This window comes from Colletotrichum truncatum, assembly GCF_014235925.2.
Source record: "Colletotrichum truncatum strain CMES1059 chromosome Unknown Contig_0003, whole genome shotgun sequence".
Lineage (NCBI taxonomy): Eukaryota > Fungi > Ascomycota > Sordariomycetes > Glomerellales > Glomerellaceae > Colletotrichum > Colletotrichum truncatum.
Window position 1 is genome coordinate 1,975,716 of NW_027222400.1, and position 18,270 is coordinate 1,993,985.

The following is an 18,270-nucleotide window of genomic DNA, read 5'->3' on the forward strand; positions in this document are numbered from 1 at the left end:
GCACTTGGCGGTATGCGGAGCTAATGAGATGATAAAAAGACAATCAAAATTCAAAACCTTGTTTAAACCCATCTCAATTGTCTAGTCCAAAGTGAATTCTTGACATGCAAATAACTCCCCCTCAATATAAAACGTAAAAGCAATCGCTGAGCAGTGTCATGGGGCCCTCAGTCAGTTGAGAGCCGCTCGTCAGATACGTTTGAGAAAATGAACCAATAAAGTAAATATGCCCTTCGCCACGCGCCCGTAATGTCAAAAAAGGGCAAATAAAGGTATTATCGCAAATGGCGCCCACCAAGCAAAGACCTCATTATCTTCAGGAAAAATTCCCACCCCCCTCCTCTCTCCTCTCTCCTCTCTCCCATTTCCGTACTTTAATCTTTTCTAGTTGTATGTTCTCGCCTCGGCGGCAGCGTCAGCATCCCGCTGTCTCAATTGCTGGGCACTGGCGTCCTTCAGCAGGTCGGTTTGCGTCTGCTTCTTTTGCGCATTCAGTTGCGAGCCCAGTTTCCCGGTTGACTTGTTTGCTGCTTTGGCTCGTGCCTATTGGGAAAGATATGAATGTCAGTAACCTGCAATCTTGCCCTGCCAAGACGCTGCGGGGGCCTTGGCTAGAAGGGGGTTTATAAACGACTCACCTCGGCTGCCTCAGCGGCCCTGCGTCGCGCGTCATCTGCGTCAGCGTTGGGCCGCTCTCCGGAGGTGCTGCTGCCGCCTCCCAAGGTCCGGGGAGGGCCTCCAACTACTCTCGCCGGGATGGGTGCGGTCTTGGGCTGAGGCGGAGGTGCGGTGCCGAGCGGACGACCCGGAGAGGAGAAGTTCTCCTCCCCTTTCTCCTTGCCGCAGACGGAGCCCATTGTTGTCGCACGGCGGTCAGCTACTACTACTGTTGCGCGGGGTGTGGGTAGTCCTTTGTTAGATCGATTGCGCGAGGTGGCAAAGGTGTTTCGGGAGCGCGATTCAGGGGACGGGTCGGAGCGTAATGGCGCGAGGTTGAAAGTCGGCGGGTGTGACGGGAGGAGGTCGGTACGGATGTACGTAATCACGGCGTTGTTTGTGCGGCGGCCCGGGGTGCAGGGTCTCGAATGTAAGGACTGTTCGATACGCTTTTAGATGTGATATGCGATGTATGATCGCAGCGGCAAAGTACTCTCCCTTCTGACCACTTAAGCTTAGGTTTTGTCGCAGCAGTGGGTATGTAGTAGGAATGATTGCATGTAGAGTGAAGTCCAAAGAGGGTCATAAGAGGACGTTCTACATTAGGGACCGTTTAGCCCGGGGAAATAGAGGGCCGCGTCAGGTAACCTCGTCTATCAGTATGAAGCCAAGACTGCGACGGGGACGTTCGACAACAGTTGCGCCCGGTGGAAAGCGCTAGCGCCGCTTAATCGCTTCAGCAGGCAAGGGTCCCGTGCTGCTGTGCCACCCTTTCGCTTGGGTCTCTCTCTCTGTGGTGCTCACTCTCCGTAACATCTCTACGCCGCCTTCTAGCGGGGGCGGGGTTCACTGGCTCGAAAGAAGGTCCTCTGTCGAGCTAAAAGAAGGTGCTCCGACTCTCCAAAAACGAGGAAAAAAAAAAAAAAAAGAGCGGCCCGCTAAGTCGGACCAATGGCCGAAACTCCAATTCTCCCGCAAATCTACAGACCTTTGGTGGGGGAAATTGGTAGCTGGTGCACAGCAACCAATTCCAGTGAAATGGCCTCACAGCCAAGTTGATGCATTTATCGCACAAAACATGAATTACGAGCAGAAAAAAAAAAGCTTGTAGGGAGTTACCGGAGAAAAGATTCTTCGCGTACTGAGTTTCCCCTCATTGATGTCCCACTTCAAGGGCTGCTCAGGAGGCTGGTCTTGTGCTTGAAGTCACTGTTGTCGCATGCGCTTCCTTCGTCCCTCCAACGGGTGCCAATGCGACGTGGGGCAAGTGACCTAAAAGATACTTGTACTAGCAAGAAAACCCCCGCAGAGCTACCGGTACCGTTTCCGTAGCTAATGTTTTTTCTGTAGCTGCCCCTCCCCCTCCTTGATCGGAACCCGATTTTGCGCGGCTGTCTCTCCCGCCCACAACGCATCATCGCGTAAGGCAAAAATTTTGCCTTTCCAACCTTCCTTTATACCTTCTCCTCTTCTTAACCCCATTGTCTTTTCCTTCTAACCTTTGTCTCTGACAAACAAATTCGCTTCGTCGAGATTACAAGGCACCAAAGCAAAGATGTCGGGTCAGAAGATCGCCATCGTCTCCGTCTACGATAAGACGGGCCTGCTGGACCTGGCCAAGGGCCTCAACCAGCAGAATGTCCGCATCCTCGCTTCTGGCGGTACCGCCAAGATGATCCGGGAGTCCGGCTTCCCCGTTGAGTAAGCCCACTACCAAACCTTCGTTTGAAGCTTGAACTGGTGCTGATTGGATTGCTTGTTATAGGGACATCTCTGCCATTACCAAGGCCCCCGAGATGCTTGCCGGCCGTGTCAAGACTCTGCACCCCGCTGTCCACGCCGGCATACTAGCAAGAAACCTCGAATCCGACGAGAAGGACTTGGCCGACCAAAACATCAACAAGGTCGACTACGTCATCTGCAACCTCTACCCTTTCAAGGACACTGTTGCCAAGGTCAACGTCACTGTCCCTGAGGCTGTCGAGGAGATCGACATTGGTGGTGTCACCCTTATCAGAGCTGCCGCCAAGAACCACAGCCGTGTCACCATCCTCAGCGACCCCAACGACTACGCTGAGTTCCTGAAGGAGCTGCAGTCCGGCGAGATCACCGAGGCCAGCCGCAACCGCTACGCCCTCAAGGCCTTCGAGCACACCGCCGACTACGATGCTGCCATTTCCGACTTCTTCCGCAAGCAGTACGCCGCCGATGGCAAGCAGTACATGGCCCTGAGATACGGTGCCAACCCTCACCAGAAGCCCGCTGCCGCCTTTATGAACTCCGGCGAGCTGCCCTACAAGGTTCTCGGTGGCTCTCCTGGTTACATCAACCTGCTCGATGCCCTCAACAGCTGGCCTCTGGTTAAGGAGCTTAAGCAAGCCCTGGGCAAGCCCGCTGCTGCTAGCTTCAAGCACGTCTCCCCTGCCGGTGCGGCCATTGGCACTCCCCTGACGGAGGATGAGCGCAAGGTCTACTTTGTCAACGACATTGAGGGCATTGAGTCCTCTCCTCTTGCCCAGGCCTACGCTCGTGCTCGTGGTGCCGACCGCATGAGCAGCTTCGGTGACGTGATTGCCCTCAGTGACGTCGTCGACGTCCCTACTGCCAGCATCATCTCCAAGGAGGTCTCTGACGGTGTCATTGCTCCTGGTTATGAGCCCGCTGCTCTTGAGATCCTCAAGAAGAAGAAGGGTGGCAAGTACCTCGTCCTGCAGATCGATCCCGACTACGTTCCTTCCAAGACCGAGACCCGAACCGTCTACGGTGTTACTCTGCAGCAGCACCGCAACGACATCGAGATCTCCCCCAAGTCCTTCAACAGAATCATCACTCCCAAGGAGTCTGGCCCTCTGTCCGAGTCCGCTTTGCGTGACCTGACTGTGGCAACTATTGCCCTGAAGTACACTCAGAGCAACTCTGTGTGCTACGCCTACAACGGACAGGTCATTGGCCTGGGTGCCGGCCAGCAGTCCCGAATCCACTGCACTCGTCTTGCCGGCGACAAGGCCGACAACTGGTGGCTTCGCTTCCACCCCCGCGTGCTGGGTATCAAGTGGAAGAAGGGAACCAAGCGTCCCGACAAGAGCAACGCCATCGACCTGCTGGTCAGTGGCGAGCTCCCCAAGTCCGGTGCAGAGCGTGACATGTTCGAGGCTGTCTTTGAGGAGGTTCCCCCCGCCTTCACTGACGCCGAGAGGGAGGAGTGGCTCGGCAAGCTGACCAACGTCGCCGTGTCGAGTGATGCTTTCGTGAGTAAACCTTGTACCCGGAGCTTCTGTAAACCTACTAACAAAAACCTAGTTCCCCTTTGTTGACAATGTCTTCCGCGCATCTCGATCTGGTGTCAAGTACATCGCCGCCCCTGGTGGTAGCCAGAACGATGGCGCTGTGTTCGAGACCGCCGAGAAGCTGGGCATTACCTTCGTTGAGCAGAACATCCGCCTCTTCCATCATTAAGCGTCTCGTATTTTGCAAAATTGGTGTTTGGGGGATTTCAACTTGGGAATGAGTTTGGGCAGGCTGGGTCCTGAGGAAAAAGTTCAGGCTCTCGTGACAAACGTGGCGGCCAGGAAGCCCCGGGAAAGGGCCGGGTACGAGATGTGACGCGCCACGATGATGTGCATTTGTTTGCCAGAGAGTTATATCCTGCAGGCAGACAGGCAAAGCGACCTGGGCTTACCGTGTGGAAAGGGCAATGATATTCAACATATATCCGGAGTATTTGGGATTGAAGTTAAATTGGGTTTCAAATAGCGGAACGCAAATTGTGGCTGCAAGACGCCAACCTAAGCTGTATCTGTCGCCTCGTGGTGTCGGCCCGTCTGTTGAGAGTCTCACAAACTCACAACGACTATATGTGTGTGACTGACTATCGAAATCGCTGGCGCTTGTGGCGGGTGAAATTAGACTTTTTCCTAACAACTCGTCTAACACGAATTGTAGTCCAAAGAAGCTTAGCGTTGTATCCTATCTTGCGACGGCTTCCATCGGATCTGGGCAATGATGGGGAAGGCAGTAGAAGCAGTAAAAGCAGTATAGTTCATAATTCTCGAAAGTTTGAGGCATTATGTGATGATTTCCCCGCCCATCGAAGCCATGATTGCGACAGCGGCGGCTCATTCGACTCAACCAGGCGGCTATAAGCTCCCGCGGGGGCGTTATACTTGAGGGAGAATACGGGGGGGAAACATGCGGTGGCGGTATCGTTTGTCTCTTGTCCCCACCGTGCAAGGCATTGTTTTAAACTATGTGAATGTATGCATGAAGAAAAGTTTGTCAAGATTGGCTTTCGATTGTCCAGCTTTGGACGAAAAGTTCAGCCAGCAACTAGGCAAAAAGAAAAGCAACTGAATGCTACGTAGTAGAGTTGAGATTTACAAAATTGTGTTTAGATCCCGCCAGCCAAGGGACGCACAGGCGCAGGCGCAACAACGCAGCAACGGGCCGTGACGATGCTGCTTACGTACACAAGATCAGAATGGGAGCTGTAGCCAATGAAAAGGGGCTCATCATCTGAGAAAGGGCACAACTAGTGGGTCGGTTGCCGAACCACAGGCAAGTGATTACAGACCCCCCCCCCCCTGTGGGCCCCGCACACCCCCCCCACGTTGTCAGCCTCTCAGTGGTCTAGGATCACTCGTGAGGACTTGTGCTCATGGAAAATGAATCCTCAAGTGACACGGATGAGGACATGAAGGACTGGGTGCCTCCGTGTGCCTTGCCTGTCATCCCGTCGCCAAATAAGCTTTTGAGCATCATCTAGGGGACCTGATCCAATAAGTATATGAAGAGGAGGGGTCTTCACCCTTGCTAGAGTGGATGTTGGAGGTGTTCGTAGGCGACTGAGTCAATTCACGTCACAACGCAGAGAGAGAAGAGAGAAAAATTCGAGCGCAGTATCGTTCCTGCCCATTTAGACGGAAAGGTACGTCTTCTAAGATGATATGCGTACCTTTGGCATGGTTTTCTAACAGGAGCGACAGGGATTCCAGTGTTACGCTGGCAAGTTAGCCCCTCCGTCACAAGACTGAGAGGCCGCATTTTCGCGCCAGAGGCCATCCGGGTTCTCAGACCGCACCGCACCTGGGCATCGTTGCTGCAACACCGCCTTCCCACCACACCGCGCAGCAGTAGCAGCAAAAGACACCAGCCGCAGGAGCTGGCAGGGACGAACCAGTGGTTCCATGCCCTTCAGTTCAATCCGGTTCATAATTCTGCACCCCCAGTCTGGGCCTGGTCAACGGCTCGCTCGCCTCGCCTCGCCTCCTCTGGTCTCGCTTCTTTTTTTTTCCCACCCCAAGTCGCATCCCACCCATATGCTATATGCCCTCCTGGTTCCCTCGTGTCGTCAGAGCATAACTGGACCTGTTTCCCACCCCTGGATATTACGGCTACCCTCCCCGACTCGTTGGAATTTCTAAAAGGAATTATCCGTACCCATCTCCAGATCTTGGGTCTCACCTTTGCGGCTCTGCGACCCCTCGAACCTTTCCACCCGAGAAACTTTCAGTCAGCCCCCGTGGCCCAAGCTGCTTGTCAACCGGCGATCATCGTGGGGTGACCCAAGTGGATGGACAACTGAGAAATCTACACCATCCTTTACAACTTTGCAAAGCCATGGACGACCAGAACGATGAATTTGCGAATCTCGATGCCCACGGTCACGACTTCGGCATGCCTAATATGTCTTACTTTGGCGACCCGACCTTTATAGGTTCCGAACACCTCTATTCCCTTACCGTCCCCCACGACGCCCACGACGATTCTTGTCTAGACCAGAAATACAACCTCCACTGTATGGCTTCTGCCAAGAGTCATCAGGGGGCTTCAAGCCACCCTCATGTCCGCAGCATGAGCATCGCTGGGTTGCCAATGAGACAAAGCAACATGTCAATGCCTCAAACACCCGCCTACTCCAACTTCAATTACAGCCATCCCTTTTCTTTCGATACTCTTGGCCATGATGCCACCCTGTCACCCGACGTGGACTTTTCATCCATGATCAACACCAAATCGAGCCCTGCTATCAATGACGATGACACGACTTCCGTTGCCTGCAGTTCTCACTGCGAAGAATGTCCTAGTCAGTGCGGGGCTAGCGAGGCCGGCGATGTCTGTCACGACGCCGAGTGCGGCCCTGTCTGCGACGACACTGAATGCGAGAATGCTGCCACGCCTTGCACAGATATCGACTGTTTGGCACGTTCTATGGATGCTACCGACAAGGCTGCTGCAGGTGTGCTAGCATCCTTTCCCATGGGACAGCACCATATGCCTCATTCACCCTTGGAGACGATGCCATCTTCTCAACTTTATTCTACCCAAACTCCTTTCCATAATGGAGGAATGTCGGCCGGCATGGGCACACAGTCATTGACGATGGACAATGCTTTCGCGTGTCAGGACTTCCTCTCCAGTAGCTACATGGACATGAGCATGGACCTGGGCAGCAATGACTGGCTGGCACTCAGTAATCATCTGTTGCAACAACATGTCCCTGGTCACCCCGGCTCTGGCTGTGTGCGTCCTTGTTTGATTGACAACTTTGACGATTTGAATTTGCCTTTTGACAAATGTCCTCTGCCCCATCATTCTCACACCCATCCGGGGCAGGAATCTTTCTGCACTGGACAGGACTTGCATCCTGCTGAGTGCGGTGTCGAGCTTACCACCCCGACGGCCTGGATTGAGCATCTTCAAGAACAACATCCTTGTCTCCCGATGCAGCACACTACAAACCAGCTGGTGCTGCCACAAACAGCCCCCTCCAGCATGGTTCACCATGAACATCAGTCTTTTGTCAAGCCGAAACCCGTCGGCAAGATCCTTGTGACAAAAGACGCTTCCCCTGATACCCCGTCACCAACTAGCACCTCAAGCAAAACGGAGATCTCAGCCGTTTCTTCAATGACATCAGTCGCCGATAAGATAGAAGCATGCGTCTGCAAATGGGCCACGGATGGTGAAGTATGCGGGCAAGAATTCAAAGACGATGAGATGCTTCAGCAACATGTCCGTGAAGGTCATCTCCACCAACTCGTCAAAGAAACAAATGAGAATGGCCACGCTGGCTTCAAGTGTCTGTGGGATGGATGTACACGTAAAGAAAACTTTACACAGAGGAGCAAACTGGAACGTCACTTGCAGACTCATACTGGATGTAAGATAAACCATCGGTTCCCCTTTCCCACTAATTGCTAACAACCATCTTTCTCAGTTAAACCAGTTAGATGTACTTTGTGCGGAGTTGCTCTTTCTGCCAAACAATCTTTGGCTCAGCACATGCGCATACATACTGGAGAAAAACCATGGAAATGCGAATACCCCGGTTGCGCACAAGCTTTCAAACAGCAAAGCGCATTGAGTAAGTGCCTGTGGATAATGGGGTGTGTGAAGACTAACAACCGCATAGCTATGCATATGAGAACTCACACCGGCGAAAAGCCCCTCGAATGTGACATCTGCCACAAGAGATTCGGAGAATCATCAAACTTGTCAAAACACCGCAAGACCCATAACGTCAAGGGCCAGTTTACCTGCCCCATCTGCAACAAGGATTTCCACCGACTCGATCAACAGCGCAGGCATATGAAGGTCCACGAAAAGGAAAAGAACAAGAATGGAGGTGACAACATATCCGTGTCCATGTCACCTGATTCTGGCGCAGTCCAGCACATCCGCAAAGCGGACCACAGCCGTGTCACCAAACCCGGCAAGAAATAATTTAGCGGGAGGAATTAATCGGTTCTGGCCCCTCACTGCTCTTTTTGGGGGGTTGTACCTTTTCGCATGTCACTCTCATGAAATAGATACCTCAAGGGATACAAAGTTCCGGACTGGCGTTGAGGAAGGGATGGAAAGGTATACCAGGTTTCGGTGTTCTGGGTCACAACGCGAGAAGACAGGTAGGGCGGCTTTTTTGCTTTTGTTTATGGGATGAGTGAATGAACGAGGGGAGAGAAGTTCTTACTTTCATGACTACTACTACTACTACTACTACTACAGTGCAAAGCAAAATAAAGTAAAATGAAAAAAACCAACACATTGCTCAAAACAATCAGTATAGATGTTGTGTGATAATGTTACTATTTCCAGTACTAGAGTTACCCTCCCCGCCAATTTTCATCCACCGTTTGTCTGAGAAGTGTTTGATTATGTTGCCCATTTGAGACTATGGTATTATTTCTAACAACCCAGTAGTGGTGTCAATAATTCGATTCACTCTTTCCTTCTCCTAGAAACTATTGTGGTGCCGCATATACGATCGAGGATCGAAGGGAACAGCTATTTGGCCTTGAAGCACCCCTAGTTACCCTCCATGAACAGGGGATTCATCATCAAGGTGCGCGGAAGTAGATCACTGCAAGGCCGAATTTTCTACGAAAGCCGCCTGAACTAAGTTCATAATATTTTCAGCAGCGTACGTTAAGTTATCTGTGAGCCCGAAACCTCAGGAAGTCTAGCCGGAAAGCCTCGATAGGATCTGTTGGTCATGCATTGTGGCTGTTTCTCGTATGACGTCGGATGAAGGGCCGGAAGAGGGGCAATCGGAAGCCGGTGGAGAGGAGGGGTTTCCGGTGACGATCATCCAAGTTCCCCGGATCCTTTGCAAGTTTGCATGACTTAATCGGATAGTATCCGGCTGTGATACAGACACGCCTGGATCAGACTGGGCGTCGTTAGCGATGGTGACGATTCTCGGCAGTGGGTCGTGGCATGATGTTGAAAAACTTTGTGTCGTCTCATGGCTTGACATTCCTAAATGTCCTCGCCGGAAAGGAGAAATTCATTGCGTTAGTTTTAATTCTAAATGGAACATGAGCTGGTTGGTACAAGCTGGGGTAGCTGATTACCGTGGCGTTTGGCTTCAGAACATACATCCATCCCCGTTAGAGTAAAGCAAGCTTTATTGATAAGTGGGGATCAGACGGTGGGATCTCGGAGTCAGAAGACGAGATTTGCGGATGAGTTGTAATACTAGGCACCGTTCTATACCTGTCTATCCCGACACCTTGCAAGTCTGCCTGCAGTGGTAAAGAAATAGGGCTATCCATCCTGAGAGGACGTAGACCGGTGGCGGATGAGTACGTTGAGATTCCAAGAGCTAAAGCGTACGTATGGAAGCCCCAGCGTCCCCGTGTTGTTTTCGATTTGAAAGTGAGCATGGCTTCTTCTTTCTTTCTCCCCACGAGAGGGTGCTGTCCTACTTATCACGTTACTTATCACGTCGGCCGTTGTCCTTCTCTCAGCAACCGTCCTGTTCACGATATGTCGAGGAATCGCCACAACCTAACGTTTCAGAGAAAACGCACAAAGATCAAACACATGGTATCGATCCAGATAGCTAATACTCTGGAATCGATTTTATGTAGGACAGCCAGTTCTCTAAAACACACTTCTCATCACCTCATTGGGCCTGGCAGCTGATATCCTCAGACACAGAGTTTTAGCTCATATGGCCACTTGGGTATGTATGACAACAATGAGAAGATTATTGACATATTATACATATAACAAACCATAGGAAGTTCGTTTCATGGGATCATGGAGTTCTGTATCTTCACAGGTGTTCAGTATGATAAGTCCCTGGTTGAAAGGCCGGCGTGCGGCTCAGGTCGAAGTGGGTCATGCCAAACTTGTCCTACCTCGCAAGGCGAGAGAAGAAACAGCGTAATGTCCGAATGTTCAGTTGTGTTTTCCTACAGTGAACTATAACATATGTTGTGGCCCAGGCGAAGCTAAAGTATTTTACTTTCCTGTCAACAAGAAGCCATGACATTGATAAAGACGGCTAAATGATTTCTGCGAGGGCCTCTCAAGCAGTTGTGTCAGACAGGTGGAAGAATGACAACAAGAGGAAAACTCAGCGATTTGTTTGTAAGGAATTTATACTGTCCAGAGAAAAGTCCAATTCAGTCCCTGAATCGAGTGTGACTCCTCGGCAGTTTGGACCTCGCACTTATTGTCTAACACCTTTTCCAGGGTCTAGATAGATGTAACAGGCTCATGAGATAGTCAGCCCTTAAGGTGTCTGATACGATCAATACTGGGCCATTATGTCCATCAGTGGTAACAGGCAATCTGAGAGCAGAACCAAATGGTGACGTTGCTGCCTCGACGTGAAAATGACAAACTAGATAGGCGATGGAAAATGCGAGATAGTGGGGTGATATAATTGGTGCATGCCTGTACAATTACGGGGACAGCACTGGCTTGGTTGCATTGTAGAAGAGATTGAAAACGCCGGAAAGAGTTTGTTGGTCTATTAGGTATCGAGAGATGATATAAAGAGCATCGGCTATCATATCAAGCGGTACTAGAAGTGCCAAGGGGAACGGACAGCACAATGTTTTGGAAAACGGGCAACGTATTTTGAAGTCGGGACATCTTTGGCCCCATTTGACATTTTTGTCGGCAGCTCTATGCTACCAAACACACTCGGAGGACCCTCTCCTCTTGGAGAAAGACAGAGAGAGAGGAAAACCTGCGAGCCAAGCTTTTTGTTTGCCATGACCGGTTGAGAAATCCATTTGTTTGCAGCACTGGGAAAATAACAAAGCGCAAAACCCTTTAATTTCCCTCCGTGACCATGCAATGCATCATCGAGTAATTCGGGATCCCCATGTGCCAAAAACGTGTTACGCCTCCGTTTCCATTTTCGTAGTTCCTCATCCCCAACCCTAGATACCCAGGAGCGGTTGGCTAATTTAAGCAGCCTACAGAAGAGTTAGTCGTTAAATCCCTCTACACTTGAGAGCCAGGATTTGGGACATGAAAGAGAAGGAGGCTCATGTGACAGCGGGAGCATGACGGTGCCATTTGATGACATATCCTTCACAGCCTCTCATCATGTAACCGTCCTCCGATGCTCTTCCAGTCCCAGCCCCGTAGGCAGATTCCAATTAACTGACCTTCACGGCGAACTTGCGTTGAGGGAAGTGGACGGTGCGCTTCTTAGCCTTCGCGGTGACGATGGCGGCGTCCTGCGCGGATAGCCGGCGGCGGATGGCACGGGTCTGCTTGGCGCGGAGGTCGAGGGGAGCGTACTTCTTGTTCTTGTAGAACAGGCGGAGCTGAGCGCGTTGCTTGGCGTTGATGACAGTCAGGACGCGGGCGATCGACTTGCGGATGTCGTGGCTGTAAAGAAATTTCAAAGGTCAGCCCCTCTGTTCTAATTCCCCGCCAACATTTCCTTCTCTCTTCATCTCTTCCAAATCGAACATTCGCGAACCAGACGCGAGAGGGACGGGTATAACGCACATCTTGTTCAGCTTGCTGCCAGAAGAGGTGATCTTCTGGATGCGGAGCTGACCGAGCTCAGTCTTGAGCTCTCCGAGTTGCTTGGTCAACTCATCCTTGTTCTTGTTCCAGAGCTGGCTGGCCTTGACCTTTCCGGACGACTGCGACATGATGACTCTTCGTCAGCGAAAGTTCTCTTTTGGATATATTTTTATGTTCGTCGGTCGGGCGCGGGGATGTCGAATTCTTTCGGGGAAAAAAAATTTCTCGTGCTATTCGGGAATCGCGAATTTCATCGGCATCATAGGGTCAACTCACCATCTTGACTGATATGGGGGGTGGCGCTGGATATCTGGGTTAGTATCAACACGTCGTGGAGGCTGAGGGAGTCGATTCGCAAGTTTGGATTTCCAGGTTGGCGAAAAGTTCCATGCCCTAATCACAGATAGGGTTGTGCGGAAGGAGTAGGGGAAAAAAAAGACCGGCGGGGTGGAATGAGAGCTTTGATTGGCTCTTCAAAGGTCTCACTGTGGAGACACAAAAAGACAGCTGCGCCACATAAAAGCACCGCCACATAATTGAATTTTGACTTTGAAATTCATGTTCACCGAGCTCACCGATGCAAATCGGTGCACGAAGAACAGCCTGCCATTGAACATAGGCTGGGTATCTGATAATCGGACAATGACTATTTCTTACCTGGTAGGTCTCTTCTTTTCTAGTTTGTACAAACAAACACATGAGACGGCCTATTTTCTCTCCTTTTGTGATGTTTCGCAGAAGTGGCAAAGTATGGTTATAATAAAGTCTTTCCAATGGGGACAGAAGAAGTCGCAGAGATCCCTCAACGTACCATGTTGCTCTTACGTGGACCTCCTTAATCGACTAGTCTTGCCAGTGATTGCCCGACACAAGCTCTCATGCAGCTCCTAACATTGTTGGTGTTGGCGCAACCAGTCAATCCTTACTTAATCATTAAAGGTGCACGGGCCATGTGACGCCGAGCTCCTCCCTGCTGCATCTGGTCCCTGCCGACAAGTCCCAGACACGCGGACGTATCTGAGTCCATCTGAAGACGACGCTTGACACTGACGGTCTAGCATACGAGCCTACATTCACCACCACAACCAACATCAAGCTGCTATGTCTGCGGTTTCTGGCAACACGGGCTGGGCCCAGCTGCGGCAACAAGCGCGGAGTCTGGAGACACAGGTACAGTTTGCTTCCCTTGGATCGTCATCTCTCCACCAGGCTTCCCTGACATCCGGCTTCGCAGACAGAGACGCTGTTCCACTCGTACTCTCAGTTCTCGACAGTATCAGATATTCCGGCAAAGCCGACAGAAGAGGAAAGGACAACAGAAGCGAAACTTCAAGATCTTCTCGATAAAGTACGTTCGACATCTTGACCCCAGCCAACTTGGGCCCAACTAACACATCACCCTCCCTCAGCGCGAGAATGTCATCTCCCAACTATCCCGCCTTCTCGACTCGGAAGCAACCCTCACATCCTCCGCCCTGAAGCAGAACAATCTTGCTCTCCTCCGCGAGAAGCTTGCCGAACACAAGCGCGATCTCGTGCGCCTACGCAATACCATCGCCCAGGCCCGTGACCGCGCCCATCTGCTGTCTAATGTCCGCTCCGACATTGACGAATACCGTGCCAACAACCCTGAGGCTGCCGAAGCCGAGTACATGCTTGCCGAGCGTAACCGCATCGACAACAGCCACAACATGACAGATAGCGTCCTCTCCCAGGCCTACGCCGTCCAGGATAGCTTCAATATCCAGCGCGAAACCCTCGCCAGCATTAATCGTCGCATCACCATGGCCGCCAGCCAAGTTCCGGGCCTCAACAGTCTAATTGGCCGCATCTCAGCCAAGAAGCGCCGTGACGGTATAATCATGGGCGTCTTCATCGCCTTTTGTTTCCTCACCTTCTGGTGGTTCTTGTGAAGAGTGGATGGGGAAAAGAGAAGAAAGTTAAAGTGTGGTTAAACGTTCTTGTCATATCTATTTTTGTCACAACAAGCCGTTACGACTGGGGAAACTACCGGCATAAAGGGAATGCGGAGGCGTTTTGGGATTCTTTGATGCCATCTTTGTTTCTCGAATTGAGGGTATCCTTGGTGCATATTGTACACTAAAAGAACACGGGGTATCTGTGGGCAGCAGGCTATGACCTGACTGTCGTATACTATTGGCTTGTCAAGCCCCCGAATAAGCTGTTTTATGTTCCAACAACTTATGATGATGCGGCCTTCTTGTTCTCCTCTCTCGCCGCCCCAGCCGCCTTTTTGGCTTCGTGCGCCGCCTTCTCTGCCTTGTTCCACTCGTGAAGGACCAGCTTCATACCCTTCACCAGGCTATCTCGCTCGTCCGGCTGGCTGGGACCGCTGGCAGCCCAGCGTATCCTGCAAAGGTTGTCGACAAGATAGACGTAGCCAACCTTACTATTCAGATAGCCAATCGACTCGCTGATTTCGGTGGTGATGGCGCGGGGCACCAGAAAGTGCTTGCCCCATTCCTGCTCAGGGATCTGCTTGCGCTGGTTATTCATGAACAGCTTGACTATCCACGCCTTGAACGAGTTGTCCTCGTTGTTGAGGTGCACAATCTGCGTCTTGCCCTTCGTCTGGGATATAAGCTCGTGCAACGCAGGATTCGCCTCGGGGGAGACAAAAGTCTTGACCTGGTCCTCTGCCCACTTGCTGCTGTACATGGCTACCACTGTGATCTTGTTGAGGAGGGTGCGTGTGGTGTCGCGCGGGTTGGCGTTCTTCTGAAGAGTATCGCCGACAAAGTTGGGGAAGAAGAGGGACATGTCGGCCCTGAAAGGCAAGGGTGGCGCAATGAAAGACTTGCCCTCGTGGAACTGCATGTTTCGCCAGTCACGGAAGTAGGGGCGGGCCATCTTCTCCTTTCTGTCGGTGAAGTCAGTTTAGTATTCCTCTCTGCGGAGATCCAGTTCAGCTGAGTGACAAAAGCTTACAGCTCCTTCCGACGAACGAGATGCTTGTCGTAGTCAACAAAATCATCACGGCGCTCCTTGAGCGACCTCCTGTCGATACCCGAGTTGTCTTCGGGGTGCGGGGGGTGTGTCATGCCAATGGGCCGCGGCAGAGGCTCCGGCGTAAAGTCCTTGATCTTCTTGCCATAGGCTCTGGGGGCATGGATGGCGGACGCGGGCAGGTCGGGCTTCGCCGGCTCTGCGGGTGCGGCGGCGCCCGGTGCCGGTTCCGGGACTTGGGGCTTTTCGGCAAGCCGTGGACGGGTGGTGCTTAGGTGTCGCCTTGCCGCGCAGACGGTGCAGGAGAAGATCCTTCTCGAGGGACCCATGGACAGCGCCATGGTGCGCCAGGGAGCGATTGGAGCCATTGCAGCCGTCTGTGGGGGTGTTACTTGTCAATGAGATGTTCGGCTCTCAGCGGGAAGACGGATATCCCTATGCAAACCGCAGGTCGCAGTCTAGCAAAAAAAAAAACCTCGCGCCACAGGTTCCCATTACTGCGTCGCTCCGCTGGCTGGCTGGCTGGCTAGGCTGGTTGGCGCCACACTGATCAAGCCACAAGAACACAACATTTCCTAGTAAGCGATACGGATAGTGGACAATGCGGAGAAGGACGAGGGGAGAAGGTGGTTGGTGGGTCTCGGGCCATCTACTGGTGTTCCGAGGGGCATTTCACATTGTGTCATGGGGGACTTAAACGGCCGAACACCGCGAATAGCCGAGTTCTGGGGGAGACAGTGCCGCGCCGAGCGGTTCATCCTACAATGAGTTCGCACATTCCTGGGTCTTTCTTTCCCCCCTCTCGAGTTCATAAATGCGAATTGTCCTTTCTTTCTTCTTGTAAAGGTCCAGTAAGCTCTCCAAGATGTTTTTGCAACGAGGTTCCCGCGCAGTCAGGACGCAATGGCACGTCTCCAAGAGCATGGCCCGCCTAGCTGCTGCAAGAGCTGCTGGCGTCTACCCCTCGAGACGGTTTCATGACACAGCACACCTGCGGGTGGTAAAGCCTGTCTTGCTGGCAGATATCGGTGAAGGTATGAAAATTACTTCTTGTTGTCACTGAGTGAAGTGAATGCGTCTGACATTGTAACTTGTATAGGCATCGTGGAGTGCGAAATTATCCAATGGTTTGTCGAGCCGGGTGCCAGGGTGGAGGAGTTCTCCCCGCTGTGTGAGGTCCAGAGCGACAAGGCCTCCGTCGAGATCACCAGTCGCTTCTCGGGTGTCGTCAAAAAGCTGCATTACGACGCTGGCGACATGGCCAAGGTCGGCAAGCCCTTTGTCGACATTGACATACAAGGCGGGGCGAAGAAGGAGGACCTGGACGCGCTGACGGCTCCCACGGAAGACAAGCCCACTCCCAGCACGTCAGAGCCCCCGGTAGAGCATAAACAGGGAGGCCAGACACAACAAGCAAGAGAAGAAACACAAAATCAGGCGGCAGCACCCCAGGGTTCACCAGCGGTAGAACCTCCTCGGCAGAAGGGCAAGCATGCTGCGTTGGCGACGCCGGCCGTGCGCCACCTCTCCAAGACATTAAACGTGGATATTACCGAAATTGACGGTACAGGAAAAGACGGCAGGGTTCTAAAGGAGGATATACAGAACTTTGTCAAGAGTCGCGACTCCGGGGAGCCCGCTGCCACACAGAAACCAGCGGCCCCGCCTTTCGGCGCCGAACCCACTGGGTCCGCCGGGTCCGGGCCTCAGCTAGAGACCCGCGTCCCGCTCACCGTCACCCAGCAGCAAATGTTCAAGTCAATGACCCGCTCGCTTACCATCCCGCACTTCCTCTATGCTGACGAAGTCGATTTCTCGAGTCTCGTCCAGCTGCGCACCCGCTTGAACCGCGTCCTGGCTACGGCACCGGACCTTGGCGCGGCAGTGGGTGCCGACGGTGTCGCGAAGCTCTCCTACCTACCCTTTATCATTAAGGCCGTCTCCATGGCTCTCTACCAGTTCCCCATCCTCAACGCTCGCGTCGACATCGACTCATCGACGCCGTCCTCCAAGCCCTCTCTCGTAATGCGCAGTCAGCACAACATCGGCGTGGCCATGGACACACCCTCAGGTCTCCTGGTTCCCGTGATCCGCAACGTTGGCTCTCTCAACATCCTCTCCATTGCGCGGGAACTCACGCGCCTACAAAAGGCCGCCTTCGCAGGCAAGCTCACTCCGCAAGACCTGAGCGGCGGAACAATTACCGTGTCCAACATTGGCAACATTGGCGGCACTTATCTCTCGCCGGTTATTGTTGACAAGGAAGTTGCCATCCTCGGCATAGGCCGTATGCGCGCCGTGCCAGCCTTCGAGTCCGAGGACTCAGACCGCGTGGTGAGAAAGCACATTACCAACTTTAGCTGGAGTGCGGACCATCGCGTAGTCGACGGTGCGACCATGGCCCGGGCCGCCGAGGTGGTCCGGAGGGTGGTGGAAGAGCCCGACGTCATGGTCATGCATCTCAGATGAAGAATTTGCAGAGATGGAGGGGGAGATTCTGACTACTTTTGCACACCTTTATTGAATATCTGGTGAATCGGAGCTCTGGGCAGGATGACGGCGTCAGCGCCACGTGATGCGGAGTACCATGAAAAGCACGGAAGATGTGGGTGTGGTGGTTGTGCGAGGTTGGCCAGAGTTGACAATTAGACGTTTAATGATTTGTAGATAAATCGGGCGGGGGGGCAGACAGGGCATCGACGAACTGATCGTCGGAAAAGGGAAAATCAAGGGTTCAATACAAGAGATCACCTGTAAGATGCTGCTGCCCGACGCATGTCTGACAAGCGCTATAACTATGTATTCATGTATCTGTGATGCTACCTTGGCCGGAGCCACGTCCTCCCTTCGGTGTATCTTTGAAGAATGTGACGGTCCAGTAAGGTGTGGACGAGCGCTCTCCACAACCTCACCGAGTCGACGCCAGCCGATGCTGCAGGATCCCCCTCGAACAGCAGGTGACGATTATCCCTCGTTGTCCGCCCCGTAGCTGCACATGGCTCCTTTTGGTGGTGGTGGCAAGTTGGGGGGCATAATACATGACTGGGCCCAATATTGTAGAGGAGCCAACACATCTGCACAGTGGTATTTCGTCAGATTCTGTATTTTCAATTAAGACTAAGCAAGCGATAAACCAAAACCAAGAAACTTCTGGCTGAATCTGACCAGTGAGCGTTCCGCGTTTTGACCGTTGCATGAGAGGAAACAAGCGCCAGCTGAGCATCGTTGTCCCCAGTCTAAAATGGTAACATCCATTAACACGTTTGTCTGACTACTCTCTTGGCACTTGATGTATTGCCGTGTTCTTCCGCCGATGATACAAACATCCGCAAACCCAGGTTGGACAACACCCCGACAGATGATGCC

The 18,270-nt window shown here is 52.5% G+C and overlaps 7 protein-coding genes across 7 annotated transcripts; 4 read left to right on the forward strand and 3 right to left on the reverse strand.

Moving 5' to 3' along the window:
- Positions 1-384: 384 nt before the first annotated feature.
- CTRU02_205422 (uncharacterized protein) lies at positions 385-857 on the reverse strand (the record flags this gene model as incomplete). The annotated part of the gene is made up of 2 exons (XM_036722719.1): positions 385-543; positions 639-857. The coding sequence occupies 2 exons, from the start codon at positions 855-857 to the stop codon at positions 385-387; spliced, it is 378 nt and encodes a 125-aa protein (XP_036585616.1).
- Positions 858-2,212: 1,355 nt separating this feature from the next.
- On the forward strand, positions 2,213-4,113 carry CTRU02_205423 (phosphoribosylaminoimidazolecarboxamide formyltransferase/IMP cyclohydrolase; the record flags this gene model as incomplete). Its single annotated transcript, XM_036722720.1, has 3 exons — positions 2,213-2,358; positions 2,423-3,905; positions 3,958-4,113. The coding sequence occupies 3 exons, from the start codon at positions 2,213-2,215 to the stop codon at positions 4,111-4,113; spliced, it is 1,785 nt and encodes a 594-aa protein (XP_036585617.1).
- Positions 4,114-6,273: 2,160 nt separating this feature from the next.
- CTRU02_205424 (metalloregulatory protein (zinc-responsiveness transcriptional activator)) lies at positions 6,274-8,379 on the forward strand (the record flags this gene model as incomplete). Its single annotated transcript, XM_036722721.1, has 3 exons — positions 6,274-7,816; positions 7,874-8,020; positions 8,069-8,379. The coding sequence occupies 3 exons, from the start codon at positions 6,274-6,276 to the stop codon at positions 8,377-8,379; spliced, it is 2,001 nt and encodes a 666-aa protein (XP_036585618.1).
- A 3,179-nt stretch (positions 8,380-11,558) lies between these two features.
- On the reverse strand, positions 11,559-12,216 carry CTRU02_205425 (60S ribosomal protein uL29; the record flags this gene model as incomplete). Its single annotated transcript, XM_036722722.2, has 3 exons — positions 11,559-11,793; positions 11,917-12,056; positions 12,214-12,216. 3 exons carry the CDS (start codon positions 12,214-12,216, stop codon positions 11,559-11,561), a joined length of 378 nt encoding a protein of 125 aa, XP_036585619.2.
- Positions 12,217-13,038: 822 nt separating this feature from the next.
- CTRU02_205426 (vesicle transport v-snare protein) lies at positions 13,039-13,850 on the forward strand (the record flags this gene model as incomplete). Its single annotated transcript, XM_070204554.1, has 3 exons — positions 13,039-13,107; positions 13,172-13,285; positions 13,347-13,850. 3 exons carry the CDS (start codon positions 13,039-13,041, stop codon positions 13,848-13,850), a joined length of 687 nt encoding a protein of 228 aa, XP_070061658.1.
- Positions 13,851-14,139: 289 nt separating this feature from the next.
- Positions 14,140-15,272, reverse strand: CTRU02_205427 (ATP10 protein; the record flags this gene model as incomplete). The annotated part of the gene is made up of 2 exons (XM_036722724.1): positions 14,140-14,818; positions 14,887-15,272. The coding sequence occupies 2 exons, from the start codon at positions 15,270-15,272 to the stop codon at positions 14,140-14,142; spliced, it is 1,065 nt and encodes a 354-aa protein (XP_036585621.1).
- A 497-nt stretch (positions 15,273-15,769) lies between these two features.
- Positions 15,770-17,373, forward strand: CTRU02_205428 (dihydrolipoamide branched chain transacylase e2; the record flags this gene model as incomplete). The annotated part of the gene is made up of 2 exons (XM_036722725.1): positions 15,770-15,938; positions 16,004-17,373. The coding sequence occupies 2 exons, from the start codon at positions 15,770-15,772 to the stop codon at positions 17,371-17,373; spliced, it is 1,539 nt and encodes a 512-aa protein (XP_036585622.1).
- Positions 17,374-18,270: the final 897 nt, after the last annotated feature.